Source organism: Capricornis sumatraensis, chromosome 6 (genome assembly GCF_032405125.1).
Source record: "Capricornis sumatraensis isolate serow.1 chromosome 6, serow.2, whole genome shotgun sequence".
NCBI lineage: Eukaryota > Metazoa > Chordata > Mammalia > Artiodactyla > Bovidae > Capricornis > Capricornis sumatraensis.
The window spans coordinates 63,692,375-63,714,142 of record NC_091074.1 but is presented as its reverse complement, the minus strand read 5'-3'; the positions used below and the strand labels follow the sequence as shown (position 1 = coordinate 63,714,142).

Below are 21,768 nucleotides of genomic sequence, written 5' to 3'. Positions count from 1 at the left end.
CTTAAGCATAGCTCCCAGTCCTCAGAGCATTTCACGGTTGTGAAACACTTTCAACAAGTTCTGAAGCAAACGGAATATCCTGAATAAACTTCTATACCAAACTAACCATACCATCTCCCAGCACAGTTTCAGATTGAGGTTTTATTATACAGCATTATGCAAAATGTTTCTTTTCCTGTTCACAGAGCTCTTTTTAACTAACATTTTAACATTTGTTATCTCATTTATAAAGAAATAACCAGGAGAGACAAAGAAAATCCTCAAACAGGAAAAATTAAGTATAAAACTTTAAAATGAAATTTATTTGATCAAAACACACGTCTTACATACTAACTCATAACACATGCAAATTTATGTAAACTAGCTTAAAATTTATAGCATCCTGGTACTGAAAAGCCTGAATATGGTAGGGCTCTACGCCAGTCATTGGTTGTCAGTTTACCGCTCGTTACAGTAAGACCTTTTTTTTTTAATAACCTGCCTGATTAAGGAAGTCATTGAAAACAATCTGTATATAACCCTTATGGAAGTTGGCTTTTTTCAAATTAACAGAAATCAAAATTCACCTTCAAAAATTACTAGGACTTCTGGAAGACTGCCCTCGTTAAACAACATTTAATATAATCTCCAAGTAAAGTAATGAGTCAGTTCATAATAAATGTTTCACCTTCTGTAACATTTTGTGAACAAGACGTTCTTTTAAAATGGTCTACTGTCCTCTTTGTCTTTCTGCCTCTCTCCTGGTAAGAAAAACTCGATTCAAGATTCTTTTGCAGATAATCAAAAGTCCATCAAATCAGAGGAATAAATAAAAAGAGAGGCAGTAACCACGATGGTCACGCTATGGGTACTCAAGTCAAACAGCTATGGGTTGGAGGCCATTTGCTGTGTGACCTTGGACAAGTTACTGAGCCTCTCCAATCTTCCACTTCCAGTGGGTGAAACGAGGATAACAGGAGCTCCTCCTTAAAAGGCGGCTGTGAGGACTAGGGGAAAGTATGCATTGTGAATTGTCTGCAGCTCCATGAAGAGCTATTACCTCTTTGGTAATGTGGAAAACACCACACAATCTTTATTTAGCTCACGTATGGACTCATTTGACAAGTTATTTACTGAAGACCCACTAAGTACAAAACACAAAGATGAATAAAATACCTTCCCTGCCCTCCAGTAGGGTTCCATATATGTAGAAGTCCTACATATTTTCTCCTTCATGCAGCAGAATCTATAGCAATTCAATACTTAGTCATTCATGTTTTGCTTCCAAGATTTCAGCATTATGTATTACTTATCAGGAAAAAAACGCCATAATAATTTATAAGGTATCAATAAAACTGGTTTTAAATTAGAACATTATCTTGATGCCCTCTTGGGGTTTCTGGACTGTTATTTCCTCTTCCTGGAATAAAGCTGTTGGCTCCACCCCAGAAATTTCATTAAAGACAGCTACTTTAGCTGGCCAGTTAAGCTGCTGGGGCATGATGCTAAGCTGCTGGGACATGATGCTTTGACACCAAAGGTACAGGTTTTATACAGGCACCTAAGCTTTCTCTCTTGACAGCTGCTGTCTGCATGTGGTCCAAACTGTAGGTCACATGTGGAAGCAATGGGGGCGATGAGAGGGGCCAAGTACATTCCATGATCACTGATGTAGACAGTCCAAAGCACAGGATGAATTTATTACCAGAGATGGCACAGGATGAACAATCTCCCAGAAACCATAATAAAAATTACCAAGTACACACAAATATTGCACAGAAGTCACAAATGTCTTTTAAACTGTCCAATCACCCCAAAATCAATTCATGCCCTTCAAATTTAATGAACTGCCTCAAGGCTTGCAAGACCTATTCCTATGTGCATCTGTCCTCCACCCAGAATTTGTTTCCCCTCATTTATGTAGATTCTATACATCTTCTATGCAAACAGTATATAACTTAGACTCATGCAACTGCCACCTTTTTCTGAGTTTTTTCAGTATCGTACCTATAAAATATATCCTAAATCATTCATTCTCCAAATGCCTTATAATCAATGTTACTAGGTCTTACCAAAACATATAATGTCGTATATGAGTCTGATTGCCCAAAAAACAAATGTGGGGGAAGTGGCTGGAAAAATTTTCCTTCCTGACTTTTCTGGGAAGGTGAAATAGCTTTAGACCCATTCCTGTACTGTGTGCTCTTTTTCTGACTCAAAATATCAACACTTCTAACAACTGCTTGGAAAGAAGCTCAAATAGGGTAGGTGCTCAGAGGAAAAAAGTGACTCAGATTTAAGACTTGGCAAGCTGTATCTTAATGGACCAGAAGCCTCATTTAAGCAACTATTAAAATTTATTGGAAAAGAAAATCTTTTCATGTTGCTATTTTTTCCCAGTAAAGTGTTTTAGTCTATTAGAAAGGCTAAACATTTTTTTCCTCCAAAGAGTGTTAACTCCACAGAGCCTCATATATATTCTCATATATTATGTATGCAAATATACTCCATACAATATCAGAGGGCAATTCACCGAGAACAGAGAAGGAAACAACAGTGTATCAATTTAAACGTGGCTTCCAACAGTTTCAAGGTTGCTAATCAGAAATGCAAAATCTAGGTCTTCTTCATACCACTTCAAATGGGCAAAACAGTTTCAGTGATCACTTAGCCAATCTGGTTAACGTCCTTTATTAAAATATCAAAATGAACTGTATTCTAGAACAGAACTAACAGCAACATATGTTAACCATATGCTCCTTGGAAGAAAAGCTATGACCAACCTAGACAGCATATTAAAAAGAAGAGACATTACTTTGCCAACAAAGGTGTGTACGGTCAAAGCTATGGTTTTTCCAGTAGTCATGCATGGATGTGACAGCTGGACTATAAAGAAAGCTGAGAGCCGAAGAATTGATGCTTTTGAAGTGTGGTGTTGGAGAAGACTCATGAGAGTCCCCTGGACTGCAAGGAGATCCAACCAGTCCATCTTAAAGGAAATCAGTCCTGAATATTCATTGGAAAGACTGATGCTAAAGCTGAAACTCCAATACTCTAGCCACCTAATGCAAAGAAATGACTCACTGGGAAAGATTTAAGGGAGAAGAAGAAAGGGACAACAGAGGATGAGATGGCTGGATGGCATTACCGACTTGATGGACATGAGTTTGAGCAAGTTCCAGGAGTTGGTGATGGACAGGGAAGCCTGGCGTGCTACAGTCCATGGGGTCACAAAGAGTCAGACAAGACTGAGCAACTGAACTGAACAGATATATGTATTTCCAACTTCCCTGGTGGCTCAGCAGTAAAGAACTCGCCTGCCAACACAGGAGACTAGGATATCATCCCTGGGCCAGGAAGATCTCCTGGAGAAGGAAACTGCAACCTCTTTCAGTATGCATGCCTGGGAAAGCCCATGAACAGAGAGGCCGGGCCAGCTATAGTCCATAGGAGTCGCAAAGAGTCAGACACAACCTAACACACATGTACATATATGTATTTAATTTATTTCCAGTAGCCAGGGTTTTACAAAATTTAAAAGAAATAGGTAAGACTAATTTTAACCAGATTAATTAAACCCAATGTATCAAAAAGTATCATCTCAACTTATAATCAATATCAAACTTATTAATGAAACATTTAATTTTTTTAAGTCTTTAACATCTAATGTGGAATAATTATATTTACAGCATATCTCAATTTGGACTGGCTACAGTCCTGGTGTTCAATCACACACATGGTGTTTGGCTATTATTAGATGGCACAGGTCTAAAACGTCTTCAAGTACTAATAGGAATTAATCCCAATTAATACATATTTCTGATCTGGCTGCTGTCTACTTTCTCTGACCCAGCTGAAAGTCACCTTCTCAGAGTAGTGGACATTCCAAAATATTTTATCCCTCAGTGCAGGCTTCTGCCAAGAATGCCCTTCCCTAACCTCTGAGCAGCTAGTATTTTTAAACTTTTTACTCCTCGGCTTAAGTATCACCTTCTCAAGAAAAGGACTTGCTGGGGACACCACCCAACAAGATCCCTCCCAGAAATCTCTACCACAGTCCCTTGTTTACTTCTTTCCTAGCATCTGTATCACAGTCATTCAGTTCAATTACTCAGGAGTGTTCAACTCTTTGTGACCTGATGGACTGTACCACGCCAGGCTTTGCTTTCCATCATCAACTCCCAGAGCTTGCTCAAACTCATCTCCATCAAGTCGGTGATGCCATCCAACCATCTCATCCTCTGCTGTCCACTTCTCCTCCTGCCTTCGATCTTGCCCAGCATCAGGGTCTTTTCCAATGAGTCAGTCCTTTGCATCAGGTGGCCAAAGTATTGGAGCTTCAGCTTCAGCATCAGTCCTTCCAATGAATATTGAGGACTGATTATCTTTAGGATTGACTGCAGTTTGATTTCCCTGCAGTCCAATGGGCTCTCAAGATTCCAACATCACAGTTTAAAAGCATCAATTCTTCAGCACTCAGCTTTCTTTATAGTCGAACTCTCACATCCATACATCAGTACAGTTCAGTTGCTCAGTCGTGTCAGCTTCACCATCAGTTCTTCCAATGAATATTCAGGACTGATTTCCTTTAGGATGAGTTGGTTGAATCTCCTTGCTGTCCAAGGGACTCTAAAGAGTCTTCTCCAACACTAAGTTCAAAAGCATCAATTCTTTGGCACTCAGCTTTCCATACATCCATACATGACTACTGGAAAAACCACAGCTTTGACTAGAAGGGCCTTTGTTGGCAAAGTAATCTCTCTGTTTTTAATATGCTGTCTAGGTTGGTCATAGCTTTTCTTCCAAGGAGCAAGTGTCATTTAATTCCATGGCTGCAGTCACCACCTGCAGTAATTTTCAGTTCAGCTCAGTTCAGTCGCTCAGTCCGACTCTTTGCGACCCCATGAATCGCAGCACGCCAGGCCTCCCTGTCCATCACCAACTCCCGGAGTTCACTCAGACTCACGTCCATCGATTCGGTGATGCCATCCAGCCATCTCATCCTCTGTAATCCCCTTTTCCTCCTGCCCCCAATCCTTCCCAGCATCAGAGTCTTCTCCAATGAGACAACTCTTCGCATGAGGTGGCCAAAGCACTGGAGTTTGAGCTTTAGCATCATTCCTTCCAAAGAACACCCAGGACTGATCTCCTTTAGAATGGACTGGTTGGATCTCCTTGCAGTCCAAGGGACTCTCTCCAACACCACACTTCAAAAGCATCAATTCTTCGGTGCTCAGCTTTCTTCACAGTCCAACTCTCACATCCACATATGACCACAGGAAAAACCATACCCTTGACTAGACGGATCTTTGTTGGCAAAGTAATGTCTCTGCTTTTGAATATGCTATCTAGGTTGGTCATAACTTTTCTTCCAAGGAGTAAGCGTCTTTTAATTTCATGGCTGCAATCACAATCTGCAGTGATTTTGGAGCCCTCAAAAATAAAGCCTGACACTGTTTCCACTTTTTCACCAACTATTTCCCATGATGTGATGGGGCCAGATGCCGTGATTTTAGTTTTCTGAATGTTGAGCTTTAGGCCAACTTATTCACTCTCCACTTTCACTTTCATCAAGAGGATTTTTAGCTCTTCACTTTCTGCCATAAGGGTGGTGTCATCTAGATATCTGAAGTTATTGATATTTCTCCCGGCAATCTTGATTCCAGCTTGTGCTTCTTCCAACCCAGGGTTTCTCATGATGTACTCTTAAGTTAAATAAGCAGGGTGACAATATACAGCCTTGACATATTCCTTTTCCTATTTGGAACCAGTCTGTTGTTCCATGTCCAGTTCTACCTGTTGCTTCCTGACCTGCATACAGATTTCTCAGAAGGCAGGTCAGGTGGTCTGGTATTACCATCGCTTGAAGAATTTTCCACAATTTGTTGTGATCCACACAGTCAAAGGCTTTGGCATAGTCAATAAAGCAGAAATAGATGTTTTTCTGGAACTCTCTCACTTTTTCCATGATCCAGTGGATGTTGGCAATCTGACCTCTGGTTACTCTGCCTTTTCTAAAATCAGCTCGAATATCTGGAAGTTCACGGTTCACATATTGCCGAAGCCTGGCTTGGAGAATTTTGAGCATTACTTTACTAGCGTGTGAGATGAGTGCAACTGTGCAGTAGTTTGAGCATTCTTTGGCATTGCCTTTCTTTTGGATTGGAATGAAAACTGACCTTTTCCAGTCCTGTGGCCACTGCTGAGTTTTCCAAATTTGCTGGCATATTGAGTGCAACACTTTCACAGCATCATCTTTCAGGATTTGTAATAGCGCAACTGATCACCTCTACTAGCTGTGTTCATAGTGATGCTTCCTAAGGCCCACTTGACTTCGCATTCAAGGATGTCTGGCTCTAGGTGAGTGATCACACCATCGTGATTATCTGGATTGTGAAGATCTTTTTTATATAGTTCTTCTGTGTATTCTCATCACCTCTTCTTAATATCTTCTGCTTCTGTTAGGTCCATACCATTTCTGTCCTTTATCGAGCTCATCTTTGCATGAAATGTTCCCTTGGTATGTCTGATTTTCTTAGAGAGATCTCTAGTCTTTCCCATTCTATTGTTTTCCTCTATTTCTTTGCATTGATAACTGAGGAAGGCTTTCTTATCTCTCCTTGCTATTCTTTGGAACTCTGCATTCAAATGGGTGTATCTTTCCTTTTCTCCTTTGCCTTCTGCTTCTCTTCTTTTCACAGCTATTTGTAAGGCCTCCTCGGACAAACATTTTGGCTTTTTGCATTTCTTTTTCTTGGGGATGGTCTTGATCACTGCCTTCTGTACAATGTTATGAAATTCCGTCCATACTTCATCAGGCATTGTGTCTATCAGATCTAATCCCTTGAATCTATTTGTCACTTCCACTGTTTAACAGTTAGGGATTGATTTAGGTAGTACCTGAATGGTCTAGCAGTTTTTCCTACTTTCTTCAATTTCAGTCTCAATTTGGCAATAAGGAGTTCATGATCTGAGCCACAGTCAGCTTCTGGTCTTGTTTTTGCTGATTGTATAGGGCTTCTCCATCTTTGGCTACAAAGAATATAATCAATCTGATTTTGGTGTTGACCATCTGGTGATGTCCAGTGTAGTCTTCTGTTATGTTGTTGGAAGAGGGTATTTGCTATGACCAGTGTTCCCTTGGCAAAACTCTGTTAGCCTCACAGCCATTATTTTGATTATTTGCTTGTCTCTTCTACTTGACTACAAATTCCATGAAGACAAGCATCTTGTACTTAGTTTGTTGCCTCAATTAAAGGCTGATGAACAAACGAATGATTGCAAAACTTGATCTCTTCATGAATCAATATTCATGCATACGTCTTGTTTTCATATTATTTTCATTATCTTGAGAGTAGAAATTATACATTCTTAAAGGGTGTGTGTTCTTGGTCTTTATTTATTCTCAGTACTCAATATAATGACTGTCACAGTCAGAATAACAGCTGGGGGTAGGGGTGGTTTGTTCAAGTGCACACAATAGGCACATCCAAAGGAGGCAAGTAGCCTTAGGAAGTGATAATTCGGAAAACGATGTAGGTGTTAGGGGAACCAATGACTGAAACTTCCTGCCCTTGTCAGGCATGACAGCAACCACTTGCATTAGTTATTGTACAACAGGAGGTCCTGGTAAGGAACACACAATTAACAAGTTACCAACAACCTGAAGAATTTGGGAAAGGTCCAAAGAGGAAACGCCAGTCCATATGTCCTACCAATCTTCAAGAATCCGTCTCACAGAAATCCATCTTGGCTCAGCAATGCCTGTGCCACCAGTAAGGACCCTGAGTCAGAGTGGTTGATTAGAGACAACCCAGAAACTAACCCCGTCACGTGAGACTTCGCTCTAAGAGGCAGAGCAGTTCTTCTGGGTTACCTTACCCTCTTGCTCTCCGCCCAGGCACCCCTTTCCCATATAGTCTCTTGCTTTGTCAGCATGTGTGTCCCCTCAGATAATTCATTTCCAAGTGTTACAAAAAAGCCCACTCTCAGGACCTGGAAGGGGTCCCGTCTTTCTGCAACACAGTGACAGGACAATTCTCAGGACAATGCTAAAAAGACAGTAAAAGAAAATATAAAATTTGACCTGCTCCTACGGTCAAAAGTGGTGCCTTTTCCCTGTTGCTCCCTGACCAATCAAGGGCAGAGGGCCCCTCCTCCAAGGTTAGCATGAGGTTTGACCTCTGGGTGAGCAAGCAAGAAGTATTTGTTGTTGCATAAATGTAACAAGGCTACCAGTTTTTCTTATTCTGTAAGAGATAAATCTTCACCATAAGGGAGACATTTTTCAACTGGTTCCCCTCTTCCTGTGTCTCATCATGAACTCATCAGCTGTCTGCAGCCAGGGAGAAACAAATCTTACTCAAATCTGACCGCTGAAAAGGCAGCATCTAAATGAACCCTGCCTGACAGACCCACCAAGTGAAGAATGCAGGCATCAGCAGTTCTTTCTGTGGCCACTCATTTAGAGAACAGTGATCCCTGGGGATCCCCTTAAAATGTTTATCTCCTAAGGAGGTTGTGGTCAAGAAAAAAACTCCTCAGTACTGCCATTTTTGTTGTTGTTTTCTTAAAGAGTATCCACACAGGTGATGAAAGAAAAGGCCAAATACAGGGCAGATATCATACTTGTTTTATATCCGTTGTTTTTTAAGTCAAAGATGACTACCTAGAGTTTTATGTAAATTTTTAGTGTGTAAAGCAACATAAAATATTAATATCAATCAGTTTAAGGCAGTGACTTCAGTATACTGAGAAATAAAAACTAATGAGACACAGATACTCAGAGATACAATTTTAAATTGGTGCAGAGACATGATTTCAAACAGCAGCTTTTATTTGACAACCAGGTCTGAAGATGCAAGGGTTGACCAAATATGCAAAACACTAGAAGAAGCAGCGTGAACGAAGCTAAGAATTCTATCGGCTAACCAGGAACCAGCATTCCACTACTTGGGGATGAGGTGCCGAAAGGGGAGTCAGGCCCCAGTGTAATCCCATCCTGTACCCCGTCTCAAATGATCAGAGGTCAGAGAGCTAAATTATAAGGGAACTAGAGCAGAGGCCTCAGAGCCCTGTCTCTTGTCATCCCTGACAGCTGACAGGGCTCCGCTGTGGCTCTGGCTGACCTTTCCTCCCTCCAGTTCCTTCTTCTCCCGGCCACCCCCTAGCCCTGCCCTGACAGGGGTATCTCTGTCAATACTGTCTTCCCTGTAGCACTACAGGCTAAAGAGGTTGTTGACCCTTATTCTAACATGTCCTTTTAGGTTAATTACTTTTGTATACTTGGTGTACCCGGTGACATTTAATCACTACAGCGTTACTCGGGTAAACAGAACTGAATGGAACCAAGTGCAATTTGGCATTGAGCTAAATGGTGCAGTAACAGCAGCATGCTGAAGACCGGAAGAAAATACTTTTCCTCATCACCCTGAGAAATGAGGAGGATGCAATTCTATCTGTCACTATTGTATTAAAAGGAAGAATCGCATCTCAGTAGTATGCTTTTGCTATTTAATACTAAATACGACTTTGTAATGTAAGAATGGCCCAGAAAAGTTTTTGCTGAATGAATGAAGATAAAATTAACTCGAAGTGTAGTATGACTTATGTGGTTATGAATGTCTCTCCCATCCACCTCTCTTCACATGTGCCCACACACACAAGCCCACAAAGGCCATCTCAGGATAGCCCTCTGCTAACAGCCAGCAGTCTATCATCCTGCTCGTCTTTGGGTTGCAGGCGGCCAGGGTACAGGAACCTAGATGCAGATGATCCCACCACTGAGTGTGTACAGAGAGCCTCCAGGAGCAGGGGATTACTCAAAGGTCACAGCACACACCGTGGAGCCACTGAGAAAGTCTGCTCACACACACAGCCATGGACTTCCTTCTGGGGGAATGGAGGAGAGTGTACAGAGCCAGCCAGACCACTGGAGGCAGAAGTGCTTCCATGGTGGACGGAAAACGAGGTTTTACTCCTCTATCGGAAGAATAACGAATGACTTCACAAGCAGGGCCTATAGAGTTGTGACTCTGCCGCAATCCTACAACTTGAGATGAATGGCTGCTTCTGTGTTGGCTGTTTTAGACACTGAGGACACCAAGGGAATGAGGCACAGTCCTGGAGCGCTGCAGAGTCTGGAGGGAAGAGGGGGGATGAAGTTATCACAGGCTGCAGAGTGAGAGCGCTCTGGTTTCAGGTCTCAGCTCCACCACACACTAGCAGCTTGATTCCAGCACTTTCACCACAGCCACCCCCCGCCTCAGTTTACAAGCCTGTAAAATGGAGATAAGGGTATCTTTCCTACAGGACTGTACTGGAGATTAGATGAACTAACTAGAAGAAGTGGCAGCTGCAGACTGTCCTTTCTTTCACGCTTACTTCTGGAATCTGCCCCAGAAGGCAAAGGCCAAGCCTTTGTCAGCAGCCCAATCTGGGCAAGTCTCCTCTCGCCTTCCTTTGAAAGAGTTCAAAGAGAGTTATGGGCAGTTTCTCAAGCCTCAGATTCTGGGGAAAAGCCACCCTATTTGTCCTAATTTGAACATTTCCGACAGCCTATTCTCCAGTTTGGGCATCTACTTGCCCCCTTGGCTTGCTGCTCTCTTGAGAACGTCTCCTCTTTCCCCTGATTTGCAGAATTCCTGCCAAACACACCTTCCAGCCTGACCTGGAGTTAGGGTTAACAGAGTGAAGACCAGGCTTGCAACCCCAACTTAAGGAAACTTCACAAGTGACTCTACAGTGAGTGAGCTGTCAGGACTAATGGGGTGGTGGGAAACAGCACGGACACCACCCACCCTCCCATTAGTAAGAGAATACCACCAGCTACTAGTGACCTGAGTACTGACCAGGCGGCAGGCAATCTGCCGGGCCCCACAGTAGTGACTTGAACACAACAGAGAGGGAGGCTGAGGACCCTATCCTCAGAGAGCACTCCCAGTAAAGAGATACTATTATTAAGAAATTAATAAATCAGTAATGTAATAAGTGCAAATGGCAGTGTTTTACAAAGGAGATAAACCGGATGTTAAGACTGAGACTCATGACAGGGTGGTCAGGGACAGCCTCTTAAAAGAGAGGACATGCAGGCTGACATGGGAACTAGAGCCAATCACGTGACAGCCAGGAGAACACTGCTATACACAGACAGACGAGCTCATGCACAGGCCCCAAAGAGGGACAGAAGGGCTGGGCGCCTGCAGCGGAGGGAGCGTGGGAAGGGCCATGCTGGGAGGAGGGAGGGGCGGGGCTGTGCAGGGCGCAGCAGGCCATGGTGAAGCCTGTGTTTTATTCTAAGTGCCCCTGAAGGGGGGCACATTCTAAAAAATCACTCAGGATATCTTTGAAAAGTTCTATGTTAGAGGGGGGCCAGAGTCAGTTAAGACTTTTAAAAGCACTTAAAAGGAGAAAGATTATGTTGCCTGCTTCCACTCTTGGTAATTAAAAATGAAAACAATACTAAGTGTATAACAGAAACCTTACATGAATGTTAAAGTAGCATAATTCTGAATCAGATCATCAAAGCTGTGTGTGCCTGCTAAGTCGCTTAAGTTGCGTCTGACTCTTTGTGACCCTGTGAACTGAAGCCCACCAGGCTCCTCTGTCCATGGGATTCTCCAGGCAAGAATACTGGAGTGGGTTGCCATGCCCTCCTCCAGGGGATCTTCCCGACCCAGGGATTGGGTCTCTTAAGTCTCCTGCATTCGCGGGTAGGTTCTTTACAAGAGTCACCTAGGAAGCCCCATCATGGCTGAGCTTTCATCATTTTTGGCATCCCTGCTTTGGAACAAAACAGTGGTCCAGGGCAGATGCTGGTGGCTTGGACTGGAGGGAGCGCCGAAGAAGGGGAAAAGAGGATGGATTTCAGAGAGATGCTGGGGTGTAACCCAACTCAGTGTCTTACTTCATAGTGACACATATATGTGTGTGTACCTAAGTATGTGTGTATTTCTGAGTGTATACAGGTATAGATAGATGTATGTGTATAATTAGAATGGAATCAAGTTTGTGAACACAGTGATGTCATCCTTATCTATCTGTAATCTGATCAAGGCTAGTACTGGAAAAAGAAAGGCATGAATCTTAGGTATACCACGAGAATGCTCCTAACCTTAAGGGCCTGGAGGGACCACATGCAGCATGTGAACAGCATCCTCCAGGCTTATCACAGAGTGGGGGAGAGGGGAGGGTTGGAAACAACTGATCTCATCAATCAGAACTAAATTCCTATAAGGTGAAGTGTCGGGTATTTAAGACAGATGCTAAAGAGTAAATACTGATTCTTAACTCAAAGAAACTTTAAAGGAAGAAAGGTAAGACCCATTTCTGTGGTCAGCAGAATGGATTATGCAAGAGCACAGTGACCGTTCCAGAAGGACTAGGATTAATTCACTGAGACTTCCCATGGGAGAGAGAGACTGGGCACTGTTTGGGAAGGAGGAGAAAACACTGTTAGGGTCCAAACCTGTGCTGAGGCCATTTCGGGCATGTGAGGAGGCTAGGCCAAGTCTGGAAGGACACGGAGGAGAACAAGCATGGTGCCACAAAGACTCCAGAAGGTGTTATCCTCTCCAGTATGATGTCATGGGCTGGGATGAGACAAGGAGCAGGGAGCAACCAACTCAGGATCTGGCGTGGTTCTCCACTCTGGCAGCAATCACCAGTGTCACAATCACCCGTGGAGCTTAAAGAACACCCCATCTGCGCTGCACCCAGCACTTTCACCGGAGGGGTGCAACCAGGCAACTTAAAAGCCCCCAGGTGATTCTAAAGTTGAAACTTTCAGAAAATCAGCTGTGCTTTCAGTGATTGGAACTCCCAACAGACCAGACCCGCCTATGTATTAGCTAAGTCACCTCCCATAGCACAATTAACTCAGCGACAGTGACAGCAGCCTAGACTTTATCTCCCTGCGGCTGCTCACCCAAGGAAGAACCACGTTTAACTAGTAAAAAATCATGTCTTTCAAACTCCTAGTCTCGAGCTGAGGGAGAGAAACACGACCATGTCACTAAATGAGCCTCAGAGCTCTCCATATCTCTGAAAGCCTCAACGTGGTGTTACCACACACAGCTTTACAAATGCTGACAAAGTGATGTATTCTGAGTGCCATAATTAAAACAATAATCTCAATAAAGTGGGCATTATGAGATAATTGGCCATCCTCAGGTATTAAGCAAACTGTGGTAAAAGCCAAGGATACTCATCACCAAGGTCAATTATAATAATTGCTTATCTGAATTACATTATTGCTATTATAAACCCCTGCTTGATTAAAACAAAAACAAAAACAATAAAAACTGATATAGCACACAGCATAGGGAAACGACCTGAGAAGGAGTTCTTGTTGTTCCTGTCGCTTGACTGCTGCCATGTCGCTTAGTCATTTGAGAAGTCACATAATCAACTTAGCAGTGCCCCACTTACCCCCTATCCCTTTAAAACAGGTATGTGTCCTCAGCTTTGCAGCCAGAGCTTATTAAGGAAAAATGCCTACCTGACATTTGAGAAGTGGCTCAGAAGGGCAACATATGATAACATACAGGAAAATGGAGGGGCTCTAAGCTAATAAAAAAAATGAGAGGGCACAAGAGAAAACCAGGTACTCATTTCTGTGTCAGTTGCCTTCTCCCTCTTCCTGCTTTTCGCAGAAACTGAGTCTTGGTTCTGCCGGTTTACAGCTGTGGGAAGAGATTTCACCCTCACGTGCCTCTGTCAGCTTGTCTAGATTAGCACTTGGGTTCCAGTAACCAGTAACCAACGGTCAACCAGAAGAGAGTCGGGAAAAGCTTTGAAGACCAGAGGAGGGAAAACAGAATTTCTGACCTTCCTTCAGTTAATTGGAATGTGTTTGGCAATCGAAGAGTATAAAACTTCTTTTTTTAAGCTGTGATTAAACATCAAGACTTTGATGTTTTATACGGTATTCTTCCCCCATAATTAACTGCACTAATGAAGTTAATTAGTGGGGAAGAATGCTATATAAAACATCAAAGTCTTGATGTTTAGTGTCGCCATCAGTTCAACTAAACAGTAATAAAGAAATCATTTCTTAAAGCGCATTTATGCATGCTCAGCATTTCTATTTACAGGCTCAAATTGTATGATAGGAACATTTTTCAAAATACCCAAAGACGCTATCCACACTGCAATCCAACTGCACTGACAGCAACAACATACCATTTAACGTAGTGTAATTAAGTGGCCAAGAATGCCACATAAAGCAAAAGAATTGAGACATTTAATCACAGTTATGAGGACGGTTATAAATCTACCATTACCGTGAGAGTAAAGAATGGAGGAAACCCAAGGCAAACAGCCACAAAAAGGACTATGTAACCTGAAGGCTAGTGCTAATTATGCATTAGATAGTGGGTTTAGCTTCAGTCAGAGAGAAAAGAAAACAGGTTAAGCTATAAACAAGAACTGCAGACATCTGGCTCTTTTCAGAACTATCGACAGCATGGAGCATCCCTGGTCCTTTCTGTTGGATCACAGTGTTGAGGGGATGGGAGAAGACTGGGCGGCAAGATCAGCAGGAGGCCTTCTGGATGTGAGTTCACAGATATGAACAGACTCCCTAAACAAAGCAGGAAAGCTCTCAACTTTCGCTGCGAGGGACCAGAAACGTCATCTTGTCCCCATCACTCAAGGTATAGTTTACTGTTCAGCAACCATGAGATCTTCTGAGAGCTTGTAAGAAATGCAGCATCGCAGGCCCACCCTCTACCTACTGACATTGCTGAATCCGCACTCATTACCAGTTTTGAGAAGCACCTGTCCATTTCAACCTCGTCACTTTCTACACAAAGAAACCTGAATCCCGAGGGCCAAGTAACTCGGGATACTAAAAGATGGTCTTCTGGTTTTAATATAAGGCACAGGGAATGATGCCTGCATACTGTGAAAAGAAACTAAACCTGTATACAGAGCAGCAAGACATCATTAATAAAAGAGGACACAAAAGGGGTTAACGGGATGACAAAGGGGCTTGCTTCATTACATCTGACAGATCAGGCTGCCTTCATACCTATCTGACTTAGGCCAAGAATTCTCTCAAACACTCGTAAAGTGAAAACTCACCAATTCTGTAAATAGGAATGATGAAAAGGGCATTAGAACATGTAAAAACAAAACAAAACCCCAAACCGAGAGAAGGGAAAGTTTCAAGGTTTCCACTTCATTTTTTGAAGGGCGATGGAGACAAGACAGAAAATGTGGCATCCTGGGGCCACCTCAAGTGACTGCACAACTCTAAGAGTGCAAAGTGTGCTTCTGTGCAGCATGCGCAGCCAGACTGACCCAAGTCCACGAGGAAGTGAGAAGAACTGGCAGGGCTTGTTGCATCACATAAGACTGGATCCAAAGGTCAATTAAGATTTCAGAGGATGCAAAAAGGAGAACAAGAACATAGGCTACGTAAAAGCCACTGAAGCAATTTCATCATTGTTAATCCTGCAATGAATGTGTCTCTTCCCCAATAAAAATAAAACGTTGAGCCCCAGATCAGTAAACATTTCTGTCCTTTTCACCACTATATTCCTGGAGCCTGAGCACAGGCACTGTACCTGACTAGCCACTGAATAACACATCTTTATAAAACATTTAACAGGTAAGTTTTGTGGCTTATTATATGTAGACTATCACTATATTTAGTATCACATGGCAATCACTAACTATCCTGAGATGAAACAAAACTGACAGATAAACTTAACTCTTGGGAGCTATATATGTTTACTAGGGCTGCCAAGCAAACTCCCACAAACCAGGTGGCTGAAACAAGAGAAGCTTATTCTCTCTCAGGTCTGGAGGCTGACGTGTGAGATCAAGGTGTCAGCAGGGCCATGCTCCCTTTGAAGGCTCTGGGAAGAATCCCTCCTTGTCTCTCCAGCTTCTGGGAGTGGCTGGTAATCCTTGGTACTGCTTGGTTTGTGGCAGCATGGCTCCAATCTCTGCTTCTATCTTGATGTGGCCTTTCTCTCAGTTCATGTATTTCGCTGCCCCTACCCAAATAATGGTGACAATGTTGCTGATGTGTCTCAGGAACTACTTCTTCTAGAGGACTTTCCCACCACATCCATGTGGCCTCAGTGTTAAGGAAGAGGCACTGGCTTTTTTAAAGCTAGATTTCCACACAAAAGCTCTCCAACTCCCTTCTCATTTCTTTCAGAGTCCTGCCTCATCTCTCCACCTTTGGAAGTACTAAGGAATTCAATCTGTACCCTTTATCCGAAGGAAAAATATTTATAATATGAAATAATGAACCTGACCCTCCAAAACATTCTCTCTGACTCAAGACTGAATGAGGCAGGGCAGCAGGAGATAGGATGTGAGACCCACACACACCCCTTGTGCGCTGGGTGGTCGCTTGAGACACAGGGCTTCTGCGTTAGGGATAAAGTAAGAACACATGTGTTTTCTCCTTAAAACAACCACAAAGCTTTGAAAAGATTAATGATACGCTTAAATGATATGATACATACATTTTCTTAGTTGTTCGGAAGTACACATCTGAAATCAATAGTCTCCATCACAAAGTTACTTCTGACTTGAAAACACTTTTTGGATAAGTAATAAGCAAATACAAGACATTTTTAATTCAAGCCAAAGTAGCTAAAAAACAGAAATCACATCTTACATCCTAATATTCTGCCAAGTAGTTAAGCGTGATAACTGACATTCAGACATATGACCTTCTGTTCAATTCAAATGAGTTATCTTTAGATATTTTGTGACTCTTCTAGTAATTTAAATACCTCAAACTACAATCTATCTTTCGTTTTGCTGTTGTTTAGGAAAGGTTTGAATAATCCCCCTACAACAGTGTTCTGGCAAACACTCTTAAATTATGTAATTCACCAGGTTTAACTGCTGGTACAATCACTTTCAAAGAAGATGGTTATAATACATTATCATTACAGCTATACAATTCAAGTTGAATTTTCCTTGGCTGAATTCCTAACATTTTAATGCAGAAATTGATCTGTTTTAAAAACATCATGTGAAGGGTTTTTAAATACCATACATGCCCAAGCTCTTTATTTTAAATGCTTTAGAAATGAGCTTACATAAACAGGAAGAAAAAAAAAAAAACTTCTCTCTAATCTAGCATTAAGCGTATTTCAAAGAACAACAGGCATGTTTTCAAACAAACTACTGCAGTATACAAATTACCCAGCAGGAACGAGGATAACAATGCTTCTTATGTGGGTTTAGAACCTAGAGAAAGCTGACATTTCATCAAAGTTGTCTTGGAAACAATACTCTTTGTATTATTTAAAACACAAAAGGTGCACATTTGGGTGTGGGCTATTCTCTGCCAAAGAGTAGATCAAGAGGCTGTTGCAGTTCTGGTACAGTGATGAGGAATGGGAGTATGTAAGCACTGAAATTATACAAGGTGTTCTCAAGAACAGAAACCTCCATGACAAAAATGCCAGGCTACCATCTGGTTCCCACTTGGGCTGATTTTTCTTTACCTCTAAGACCACTGAGTAGACTGACTACCATAGTGGCCACAATTTTCACATGTCCCCGTGTCTACGTTTGGTCACGTGACTTGCTTTGGCCAATGGTACAGTAGCAAACAATGCAAAGAGAGGCTCTCCTGGACTCTGCTGCTGCCAAAAGAACAAGCCTTAGCCTGTTGCAGGGGTGGGTACAGGAGATACATGAGGAACAGCTGAAGACATTCTAAACTACCCAGCAAATTTAGCCAAGAGCAGCCCAGCACAGGCCGAAGAACTCTTCCCAACTCCACAGCTAACACAAAAACTAATGAGATGTAGCAAGTAGTTTTCATACCATTAAGTCTTGGAAGGTTTATTACACAGCATTGCTAACTGACATAATCATTTAATTGAGAATATGCACTATAGGAAAAAAATGCCCCTTCTCCTTTTCAAGCTACCCATATTTGAATAAATGAAAATAATGTAAAATAAAAAGCAAACTCATTCCTTTATGGTTCTCAGCCTGATAATGTCTAATTAAGAAATGAACTGACATGTATAAATGGTAAACTATCATAAATTCATTATTGTGGCACCAGCCCCAACTAACATATGAAAAACACTGTAATTTTCAAGTAATTTCTACTTATATCATTGTATCTGCCCTTCCCTAAACTTTGTTAGGACAGTATTACCACCACCATGTTAGTGATGAGCAAACAGAACTCTAGTGAGGTAAGTGACTACATAAGGTCACACAGATAGAGAGAAATAAAGCTGGCATTAGAATGCAGGGATTCTGACTCAAGACCTCAAGTGACTGTCACTAATACCCTGACAAAAAATAAGGAGAATATGACAAGGTCAAAGAGATCATTCTCACTTTATCAATTCATGGAGTAAAAAGACAAGATATAAAAAACTGTATATAGATGCAGCTGAAATAATTTAGAAAAAAAACAGAACGGCTCACAATATGAATTCTAAGTTACAGTGATACTCCAGGATTACACAATTTAGATATGGTTATTTTTAAAATGCCCTATCTTTAAAAAGCAATATTTTCCCAGGTCAATAGTTTTGAAATAATTCTCAGTATTCAAATTATGTACACAATTTTGTGAATCAAAGGAATTTTGGAGATAAAGGGATCAAAGAAATTATATCTTCATGTAATTAGTCAGGACAGGTACCGAGGAAGCTCTGTAATTGGTTCTCTCCATATGAGAGCATTAAAACCACTCTCAACTTCATGTTTATTTATGCTCAGATTAACTCTACATCTTGTCTTCATCTAAATTTCCTCCTGAGATTTTAAAAGCTGGATAAAAACTATCTTTAAGGGTTATCATTTCATGAAAACAAGTACCACCTAAGACCTAGAAGAACAACCACTGAGTCAGTAGACTCCTAAAGGGAGAACAGGGATGAGAAGGAAAGAATTCTTTCTAAAGACAGGGAGAAGTAAACTGGAAGTTAAATTAATGGTCTAAATCAAAGGTTAGCCAACTTTTTCTGGAAATGGCTTGACAGCAATCAGATTATTAGGGTTTGCAGGTCACATATGTCTATTGGATAATTTTTGTTTACAACCCTTTAAAATGTATATACCACCATGGGGTCTCACAAAGAGTTGGACATGAGCAACTAAACAATAAAAACAACCAGTCTTATAGTTCATAGGTCACTCCCCACCAATCCCACATACAGAACCAGGAGATGGATTTGGCCTGTGGGCCAAAGCTTGCCCACCCCTTCAGTCTGGTCTATACAACTGCAAGGAAATGTGGTGTATTCCAGTATTTTCCCCCAGGGTGCCCTCAGCAAGAGCCAAGAGGAGAATGAGGGTCTGCATGGTGTGATCTGCACTCCATCCCGAGAGATGCTGGAGCATTTTGACTGTAGTGATTTTTAAATGCAAGAGAAAGGTCATAAGTTGTCATCTGATAACTTCAGTTATCAGTCGACTCAGTTTCATGACTTAACCTGTGCTTATGACACTGGATAAGAAACTGCTGACTGACTGGTTTGGAGGAGAAGGGGCTAAAGTTGTCCAAACATTCTTCTCTCCCTTCCCTGATTTATTCAAGAGTATAACAAATGACTACTGTAACAGAGGCACCCTGACAGTAATACCGGAGTGTTCAAAGCTGAAAAGGACAAGGTCTTTGCCCTCAAAGTGTTCTGTCCATGAAAAAGTTAGAGATAAGATAAGTACAGGAGTCCCAAGGCTGTACTTAGACAGTGCACGTCAGGAAATTCTTGGGGGCCAGATGAGCTTTGGAATTTAGTATTTCTGGAATTTGAGAAAGGCAGTAAGATACATTTACTGTAGCAGGATGTGGGACAGCACCCCATAATCAAACATTAGTGTTTCCATAGTCAAAAAAACACACACCCCAAATAAAAACCCACTTTGTTTCCACAGATTTTTGGATTTCAGAGTAGTGGATAGGGAAATGGGGGCCTGCCTAATCTTGTAAGACTCTGAGAATTCATTTTATCTTGCCCTCTGTTTTAAAATAAAGTTTTAAGAAAAACCACAGAATATGATAATTCCTGATCCAAACTAAGCAACTGCTAACTTCTGCACTAGGGTGGCCTTCCTCATGGCACTACGTTTTTACAACAACAGGTTACCTCAGATCCGGGTAGGATGAGTTCACGCTAACCAAGATTTCACTAATAACATTTTCTTACGCCACTCAAAAGTCATTAAAAAAAAAAATCAAATTTAAAAAATACATAAAATAATGTCTAGTTGGCAGTTAATGAATCCTTGGAAAGTATACAGTATGACTTTCTTAATAAATTACCCACTGAATTACTAAATACCTGTGGCTGTGGGCTATAAAAGGCAATAAACTTTTAGATGGGTCACCTTAACAGAGACACTGAATCTCAAATTCCCCAGAGAACTCCACCACCCGGTAATCTGAAAGCTAGAGATCTTCAGACCTTCTCAGTGTGTATGTCCTGTCACTCAAAGAAAAAAGCCTGTGCCCAAGAGACCTTCGCCTCTGCTACCGCACCTTGCATGAAGCAATCACTTTATCTAATAAATACCTAAAAATCCAACAAATATATAAGCTATTTTCATTTGTACACCTCAACATGAAGAACAATATAGTGTTTATTAAACTGGCAGATGAAGAGTTCCTTTCAGCACAGTGGATACAGTATATTCAGACACTTTCTTTTAACTCATCAATACACAATTTTCCCCGGATTGAATCTGAATTTTTAGATATAGACACAAGCTTGGAGAGCTCCTGGTCCAACTACTCTGACATTGAGTGAAAGTTGAGTCAAACTCACTCAGTAGTGTCCGACTCTTTGCAACCACATAGACTACACAGTCCATGGAATTCTCCAGGCCGGAATACTGGAGTGGGTAGCCTTTCCCTTCTCCAGGGGACCTTCCTAACCCAGGGATCAAACCCAGATCTCCTGCATTGCAGGCGGATTCTTTACCAGCTGACCTATCAGGGAAGCTCTGACATTTATACAAAGTGAAAAAGCAGGCGTGGGACTTGTTCGAGGTACTGCAGCTAGCAACAGGAAAAGCTAGGACTAGAACAAGGTCTGCAGATGGTTTCCAATTCAAGTTTGTAATTGAATTCTGCTGATAAATAAGTATGTTTATCCAAGACAATGTAGACAGATTAAAGCCTACACAGTATTTTTGGCCTTGTCTCATTAGCCTCACAGAGTCGTAAGTTTACAAAGGTTCTAACTGTCAAAGAGGCCTGTATACACCTCTAACTTGATGAAACTCATCATCCCTGGATCTTTGGTAAATACGCATAATTTCTTCTCTGCATTGTATTTCATGTATTTCTGAATATAGTTCACATAATTCCTACTAATTTCTATAAGAGACACAGGGACTGAATACAATACAAAATAGTTCTCTCACTTATATCACAACTGTATTACTTACTACTTGCTGTACTAACAAATTACTGATCTGATGATGTTGTGTTGTTGTTATTGTTTAGTTGCTAACTTGTATCTAACTCTTTGGGTCCCCATTAACTGTAGCCTGCCAGGCTCCTCTGACCATGGATCTGATACTCACCTTTATATACAAAGAGGAATTCAAAAGAGAAATTTCATTTAGAGCATCTGGTTAATCTTTCAGTAATCCTCCCTCTGAAATTTCTGAATTTCATAAATGTAAAGAACTTCTTACACTGCCCACATCTGATTCTACAGGCAAAAGAGCATCCACAATTATACAACTACACAGGTATAAATTTAATGACAAGCCAATAAAATTCAGAAGTAGGATAACCGGAAGGATGCCTCATCTGTAAACTTCTGGGATAGTACA

General features: G+C 41.5%; 1 protein-coding gene across 20 annotated transcripts in view; it reads right to left on the bottom strand.

The window, feature by feature from the left end:
- Window positions 1-21,768, bottom strand: part of TLE4 (TLE family member 4, transcriptional corepressor) — a 158,676-nt gene that overhangs the window by 28,745 nt on the left and 108,163 nt on the right. For 2 of the 20 annotated variants that reach the window (XM_068973999.1, XM_068974004.1), the window contains one exon: window positions 8,911-8,927. The exons of the other annotated variants lie outside the window; for them this stretch is intronic. In XM_068973999.1, coding sequence (XP_068830100.1) covers window positions 8,911-8,927 — 17 coding nt within the window. The remainder of the gene's footprint in view (window positions 1-8,910; window positions 8,928-21,768) is intronic. 20 annotated transcript variants of the gene reach the window in all.